General features: G+C 37.8%; 3 protein-coding genes across 4 annotated transcripts; 1 reads left to right on the forward strand and 2 right to left on the reverse strand.

Moving 5' to 3' along the window:
* Window positions 1–205: 205 nt before the first annotated feature.
* LOC116026587 lies at window positions 206–2,898 on the reverse strand. 2 transcript variants are annotated; one of them, XM_031267910.1, is made up of 6 exons: window positions 2,647–2,898; window positions 1,987–2,057; window positions 1,803–1,867; window positions 1,188–1,670; window positions 1,016–1,106; window positions 206–745 (listed from the first exon to the last, which is right to left on the reverse strand). In XM_031267910.1, exons 1-6 carry the CDS (start codon window positions 2,786–2,788, stop codon window positions 659–661), a joined length of 939 nt encoding a protein of 312 aa, XP_031123770.1. In that variant the 5' UTR covers window positions 2,789–2,898; the 3' UTR covers window positions 206–658. The 2 variants fall into 2 exon arrangements, with proteins under 2 accessions (XP_031123770.1, XP_031123771.1); XM_031267911.1 differs by having other exon boundaries at window positions 1,987–2,064; window positions 2,647–2,884.
* A 1,027-nt stretch (window positions 2,899–3,925) lies between these two features.
* On the forward strand, window positions 3,926–5,914 carry LOC116027267. The gene is made up of 3 exons (XM_031268787.1): window positions 3,926–4,701; window positions 4,802–5,093; window positions 5,429–5,914. Exons 1-3 carry the CDS (start codon window positions 4,135–4,137, stop codon window positions 5,464–5,466), a joined length of 897 nt encoding a protein of 298 aa, XP_031124647.1. The 5' UTR covers window positions 3,926–4,134; the 3' UTR covers window positions 5,467–5,914.
* Window positions 5,915–5,956: 42 nt separating this feature from the next.
* On the reverse strand, window positions 5,957–8,088 carry LOC116027266 (pentatricopeptide repeat-containing protein At1g59720, chloroplastic/mitochondrial). The gene has a single exon (XM_031268786.1). The coding sequence runs from the start codon at window positions 8,063–8,065 to the stop codon at window positions 6,209–6,211; it is 1,857 nt and encodes a 618-aa protein (XP_031124646.1). The 5' UTR covers window positions 8,066–8,088; the 3' UTR covers window positions 5,957–6,208.
* Between the last annotated feature and the right edge of the window lie 59 nt (window positions 8,089–8,147).

Here is an 8,147-nt window from a genome sequence, read left to right on the forward strand (position 1 = left end):
ATATATATATATATGTATATATATAATATGGATATGACTTCCTGAGAACTGTGCCTTAGGTGAAAATTAATCTGGGTCATTAAAAACAAAAGATGCATGGTTGTGATAAACCAACAAATTTGCTTAGGTTAAGAAAAATAGGAGAACAAAATAATAAAGAATATTTGCAAGGACAAATTAATCTTCCAAGAAACAGTCAACAACGTCAAAAAAGAAAAACGATCATTCCACGGTACGATTTCAAAACTTGTTTCTTCTCTAACAATATTGATGAAAACAACTATTTTTAATTACTAATATTAACACCAATGCCTAGATGCACAAATACTACATTAACAAACCGGCAAACTGCAACCGCTGCCGCAGTGCACACAAAATTGACCACCGTCACACTAACACAGAATACACAACACTACCCCACCGAATGCATACATTTTATACTAGCAATGCACAACTTTTACCATTAAACATTAAACCCAACAAATTCAGTTCTGGAATAACAAGAAACCAAAACATCATGATCATTATGCCTTATTCTGCAAAATAAGATTCAAATTCCTGGCTGATCATTATGCCTTATTCTGCAAAATAAGATTCAAATTCCTGGCTTCACAAATACAGACAAGTCAAATGAGGTCTCTGAGTAGATATACGTCAGTCATGCTCCATATTTTGGAGCTTTCCATAGCTTAAATGCTATTTCATGTAGGCATCTGTCCGTTGGAATTACAAGATTTCCACCATTCTGCATTACATGCACAAATATAAATAACAGTAGAATTACCAATCCACAAAAACAACACTTAAGCCATGTACAGTTCTCCCAACAAAAAGTTCATAGAGAATTTAGATTTTAGAGAACCCAAGTCAAGGATAAAGACATATATAAATAAGCTAGATTTACATGTATTCAAGTTTAAATTCTAAAAATAGTCTAGAAAATAAAACATTTATGTATAATAAAAGGACATATAACCAAAGCTAACTGATAATCATTAGCATTTCTCAAACATACCTCCTTAAAATCTTCAAAAGAATATGATTTTACCATATCCTTGCGAGTTACAGCATCTTGCCATTGAGCAAATAACATTGGACAATGTTTTCTGTCAACAAAGATGAATTCTATGTTATGTTATATGATCAATGTGTTATAAAAAAAATTAAAAAAAAAAGAGTCTAGTTACCTAACATTCTCTCGTGGTTTTCCTTCTTTCAATGTATAACTTTGGCGAGGAAAGAGTGCAGAAAGCTCGGGATTATTCTCATGTCTATTGCTAGCAACAGAAAAGCTAGAATTTTCATTTTCTAACACAGCCCCGAAGCTCAATAAGACAGAGAGATGCAGCTGAGAACCAACTCCAGTCCCAGGTTGTGCCTCGTTTATTAACTCACCGACCAAACCATTGACATGTTCTATGTCTTCAAGAGTACTCGTTTTGCTACTACCAACATGAAGAATCACTAAATCAAACTGTCTCGTCTCCAAAACTTTTCCATCTTGAAACCCTAGTAATTTCAGTAACTCGCAAGCCAAGAAAGATGACTTGACCACATCGAGGCTGCTATGAACTAAATCTTCCAGCTGCAACACGGTGAAGCCAAGATGACCACAAAAACCGTTCAAGCTTGAATTATCAGTGATAATAGCAGCTTTCATACCCATAAACCTAAATTCATAAAAAGAAAAGGTCATCCTAGGTCACATCCATTACACAAAACTCCCAAATTATTAGCATATGCATAATTAGACATAAGCATCAATCACAACACAACAAGAGCGCCAATCGTAGAAAGTTTACCTCTGTGATACAGTTGGTATTACAAACTTCTCTTCAAATTTTGCTTTTGAAAGATCTTGCTTATTCTAAAGGCCAAAACGAGAAGCTTTAATACCATCTCTTCATCAAAACAAAAGAAAGGGAAAAATCAAAACCCTCTACACCAACAATTAACTAAATTACAAACCGAACAAATACATCTCACCATTTCATTATAAGCTTCACTGGCATCAAGTAGCTCTGCAAATTCTCTCACTATTCTTCCATCCTCATTTTCTGAAAACTAATCCCCAACTAAATTTCAAAAGTAACAAGGATAGGCATACAAATGTAACAAGGAATCAGTCTAGAGAAACCTCCTAAAGGAATCAAAATCAAAATTTATCTAGCCTAGCTGCATAATACAACCCCATATACAACTTTGCAGTTTGCAGTCCACCCACATCTGCAAGTCTCCCTAACTAAAAACATAATCCAACTCCATTTTGTTTGATATGATCAATCTCAATAACATTGGATTAGAAAATTATAAAAAGGCACCACATTTTCTATAATTCTTTTCAATGCATAAATAAATGCAACCATTTTAGCATTCTTTTTTTTAATACAACTGACTCTATTACATTATTACGTTATAGTATCTGTTCATACGTACTTTCTCAACCTGTTGAAACACAAAGAGTCAATCAAAATATTGTATCCACTAAGACTCGATCTCATGACCTCCCTAAGGTTTTTGGCCCATTTTAGCCTTAATCCAACAGAAATCAAGAAAAAGAAATAAAAAATTCGACTTAATTATCCACCTAATACTGATACAATGAACTAGAATCGCAAAACAATCCAAAAAAGAAAATAGGGAAACCTGAAGGAGGTGAGTGAGGGAGAGACAAAAAGCCGCAGCAGGCTCGAGAAGCGAGAGAATGGAGATGGGTATGAGATGGATTGAGAAATCGCGCCATACTATCACCATACAGTACCAGAGCTCTGCTAGGCTGGTCCGCCATGGCTTGCTTTGCTTGAAATTGGAAGAAATCTTAGAAGGCGAAAAACTGAGAGCGAAGATGATTTAATTAATCATATGTTTAGGGTATGGTACTGTTGCAAATTACATGGTAGAATCTAAGGTTGCGTAGTTAACATACACTGTGTTATTGCCCCTCCGTAGATTGTCCGATGCTTTTTAATATTCTCTGTCTTATTTTTTTTTTTTTTTATGTCTGATTCGGACTGAAATTATTTATAATTTAAATTTTATAATATTAAATTTAAAACTTATATATTTAGAAAGTATTTTAAGTTATTAAACACACAATCAAATTTTAAAAATTATAAAAAATACTAATATAAATAAGCACAAAAAAAGAGAACATTTGAATCAATGAATAATAGGTATGACAGATAAAATTGGACAGATAAATTTAGTTTAACATGTGTCCTTTGCCTATTACTGATTTTGATCTTTTTACTTGCCCAGTTAAAAATAGGTTAGAGTTTTACTTCATTTAGAACAATCTGTTGAGAGTTGCTTAAACATTATTAATTTATTATTAGTTTTATGGGCCCCGTCACGGGTTGGGATTTCTAACCCAACCCATTTATGTGCAGGCTCGAAGGGCCAAATGGGCACGCCCCCCACACATATATAAATAAATGATTTTTTGATAAGAAATTAATAGATAACATTAAAAATGATATTGTAATACTTTTGAGCAATTTATATCGTGGACCAAATCCATAATCCCTAGTGCACTATAGACTCTAGTCTAATATAGATATTTAATTGAAGGATCAAATTTAGAATCAAATTAATATTTATTCAAGGGACCATTTATAGTCACATTAAAAGTCAAATTATGAAAATTAGTAAAGATCAATTGTAAAAAAACCATTTATAGTTCAATTCAAAGTTAAATGATAAGAATAGATAAATATCAACGATCAACGGACTATTCCTAGAATTCAGTCTTTTAAAAAATGAAACAAATAAAAATCAAGAATAAAAGTGGAAATGTTACCTAATATTATTGCTGTCATTAATCGGAAATCAACGACCCAACCTGTGGCAATGGACAGCCACTGAGCCACATTAATCATGCCTTAATAATGGCACGCGGTTGATTAACCGCGTTGAGTACCTAATCAACCTCATCAATGCCTGGCTGCCGCCTACCAACTCCATGAACCTTAAAAAAAAATCTCAAATACAGACATTAATATTCAATCCATTGCCCACCTTAACATTTCAGAAAATTCCAACATAAAAACACACAACACAGCCATATCAAAGACCTCCAACATTTTCCATTCTTCACTTTCATCTTTCAACTTTTTCTTGCCAATTCAAGAGCTAATGGACCAATTCCACCGCGCCAAGACGGTGCGTCTCCGGAGCAACCACGACAAGTACTTAACGGCGGAGGAAGACGAGGAGTCGGTGACACAAGATCGGAATGGAGCTGCAAAGTCTGCTCGATGGACTGTCGAGTTCTTGGAGAATGCTGATAATGTGATTAGGCTTAAGAGCTGCTATGGGAAGTATTTGACTGCATCAAACCAGCCCTTTCTGCTGGGGATGACAGGCCAGAAAGTTGTTCAGTATCTGCCCTGCCGCCTTGATTCTTCTGTGGAGTGGGAGCCTGTTAGAGATGGACAGCAGGTGAAGCTCAGGACGCGATACGGCCAGTTCTTGAGGGCGAATGGAGGCTTGCCGCCTTGGAGAAACTCGGTTACTCATGATATCCCACATCGGACCAGCTCTCAGGATTGGATCCTTTGGGATGTCCATGTTGTTGATATTCTGGTGATCCAATCCCCGGTTGCCAACCCCAACCCGCCTCCTCAATCCTATTCGCCAGCTCCTGAATCCAGCCCATCTTCACCTGTTTCATATAAATCTTCCAGCTTTTCCAGACAAGAGGTTAGTCTTTTAATTTTTAAATTAATTGCATCAAAACATTCTTGGAACTTGTCCTCTGATCTGTTGATATTGATTGTTTTTTTCTGATTCCTCTTTGCAGTCTGGTGATTCTTTGGATGTTTTTCCAAAGAAGACCAGTGAAGGGAGGCTGATCTATTATCGTATTACTGATGGCTATGGGGAAATTGATGAAGCAGTAGAGGAGCTTTGCATATCGTTCAAAGGGAATGGTGTTGAGGAATTGAAGAAGATATTGGAGGAAGAGACAGGGCTCGGGGATATTATTGTGTGTACAAGAAGTGTGTTGAATGGGAAGCTATATCCTCTTCGACTGCAGCTTCCCCCAAACAATGCAGATATGCATGTTTGCTTAGTTCCATCATCATCCAAGGGTGAGTTCTTATTTGCCTAGGATTAATTGAACAAGCCCTGCACGGTCTTAGCTCACTAGTTCAGTAGACAGTGTTTAGGATAAGAGACTAATGTTCAAAACTCGACAGCGGCAATATGGGGATTATGCCCAAAGTGGGCAGATCCCTTGTACACACACCAGCATTTGGCCCTGTGGGGATTATGCCCAAAGTGGGCAAATCCCTTGTGCACACATCGGCATTTGGCCTGAACCTTTTGGGAGAAGAAGGATTAATTGAACAACAGACATGGCAATGTTCTATCAGTTCAAGAGTTCTTATTTGCCTAGTATTGATTTGTTGATTTGTTGTTTCAGTGGGAAGAGACTTCACAGAAGCAAGAATCCCATTGTAAAGAAACTTCAGCATCCTAGATGTGGATACACAAGAAGAATGCATGCTTTATTTTTGGTTCTGTTACTGTGGCTCAGAGTAATTCAGAGTATAATGGAAGATCAATCAGAACAGTGATTTTATCTACTCGGACTTGTATCTCCCTCCCCTGGTAGGGAAACTGAGAAAGAGAAGGCAAGAAAAAGAGGTGAAAGAAAGAAAAACTTCATGGATGGAGGTAGGGGATTTTGGTTCTTGGAAGAGATTTTGTAATGAAAGTTTGATGTGCAATACTGCAATCATCTCCTTAGAGATTATATTTTTTGCTAGAGTGTATTACTTGTAGTAATCTTGAAGTTAATATATCTGAAACACATCTTTCAGACTAAAATATTTCTTCGTAGCAAAAGTAGCTAGAAATACCATACTCCAAAGTAAGTGATAATGGCATAAATTCTAGCTTTTTCATAGTTGTATACTAGTCACAAATATTTAAGCATTTAAATAGCAAATTTGATGCCAACTACTATGTATTGTGATAACACCTCTGAACAGATAAACAGATATTTCATGTGCAATGTATTGTAACCGTTCCAAAACCAGTATGATGAATATCTGCAACAATATTTTATCACTTAAAAAAGTGTAGATAAAAATCTTATGGCACTAATGTTAGCAAACAAAATGAGTAGAGCACATAATCCTGCCTAAAAATGTATATAGAATCTATTTACAACATTGATTGATACAATCTGCAACCTAATTCACCAATAATCCATGCAAGAACAGGAGCCATCTCTAAAATGATGGAATCTGATACGATCTCGAATAATAATTTCGACATCGAAGATTCTGGATATTAGTTTGATGACATTATGGCAATCGTTGCAGATGCGCAAATTTTTAAATACACGAATGGGCATACCTGGTTTCGAGTTCAATAGTCCATATGCTACAGCTAGTCTCTCGCTATGCAGTCTTAGTGAGTTATTATTTCCACCATCAAATTCATCAACCAGAGGTGCTTGTGAAAAGTCAGGAGCATACCCTACAGACTTCAGTTTCTCTTCAATAGCATCCAAAAATTCGTAAATTTCATTCCTCACAGGATGTGAGGTATCTCCAGCGAAAAACTCATGGGAAACGCCATCGATTTCAATTTGACTGCATCCCGGTTCTTTTGAAACGCCCTTATCAGTCATAAGTTGCCTAATCAACCCAACCTCATTCCACTTCTTAGCTGCTGCATATACTCGTGACAAGAGAACATATACACCACTGGAAACACTGTCATTGGACTCCATAACTTTCTTGGCTACTTCTTCACTCAGTCTTATGTCCAAATTTTTCTTGCAACAACCATCAAGCAGGCTCCTCCAAATTACAGCATCGGGTTGCATTGGCATGTTCGACACAACATCGAGGGCTTCATCGATGCATCCCTTGCGAGCTAGGAGATCAACGAGGCAACCGTAGTGCTCCAAAACAGGTGTGATCTTGAACTCATCGACCATCCTATCAAAATATTTACGACCTTGACTGACCAAACCTCTGTGATTACAGGCACTCAACACACCAACAAATGTGATGGAATTGGGCATTATCCCACCACTGACCATTTTGTCAAAGCACTCCAGGGCCTCATCAACCTCCCCATACATTGCAAACCCTAATATCATTGAATTCCAAGAATGCAAATCATGTTTACTCATCCTATCAAATACTTGAACAGCCAGTCTTAATGACCCACACTTGCAATACATATTAACCAAACAATTGTTTAGAAGAACATCAGTGTTCACATCACCTTTATAGTTCCTCACAATATATCCATGAGCCCACATCCCTAAATACAAAGACCCCAAGCCTGAGCAAGCACCTAACACACTCTGCATTGTAAACCCATCCGGCTCAAACTCTATCTGCACCTTCCTAAACATTCCCAACGCTTCCTCAAAGTTGCCAAACTCCACCAGCGCATCAATCATGACATTCCACGAAACCAAACTTCTCTCAGACATTTTATCAAACACCCTTCGCGCATCCTCAAAGTAACCGCACGAAGAATAAAAATGAATCAAACTATTCCCCACATATACATCGGACCCCAATCCATGTTTCAAAGCCTGCGCGTGTGCTTGTTGGCCTTCAAAGAAAGCAAACAAGTAAGAGCAGGCCTTGAGCACGAACGGGAAAGTGTGCTTATCAGGGGGAACATTTGCTGTGGCTAACATTTGTCGGAAAATCAAGAAGGCTTTGTGTTTACGGTCGTGGCTACGGGCGGAAGCGTGGATAAGGGTGTTCCAGATGAAGGAGCCGGGGTGTGGAATCTGGTTGAAGAGGCGAAAGGTGTAGTTGAGGTCGCCTATGGAGGAGGCTAGGTTGAAGAGGCGAGTGTAGAGGAAGACGGTGTCTGGGTGTTGGGGGTCCGGCGTGGTGCGGAGAGCGTAGGCGTGTAGTTGTTTCAGTTGAGACATGGTGCTGCATTGTGATAAGATGTGGAGGAGACGGTGGCGGTGGTCGGTTGCGTTGGCGGTGGCGGTGGGGCAGAATGCTGGGATTGTTGCCGGAAAACTCATACTTGCTCCTCTACATTGTGTGAGCCATCCTTCTTCATCCATATCTACCCATTCGTTTTGCTAGCTGAAGTTTTTTTTTTTTTTTTTTTTTTTTTTTTTTTTTTTTTTTTTTTTTTTTTTTTTT

Source organism: Ipomoea triloba, chromosome 8, assembly GCF_003576645.1.
Source record: "Ipomoea triloba cultivar NCNSP0323 chromosome 8, ASM357664v1".
Lineage (NCBI taxonomy): Eukaryota > Viridiplantae > Streptophyta > Magnoliopsida > Solanales > Convolvulaceae > Ipomoea > Ipomoea triloba.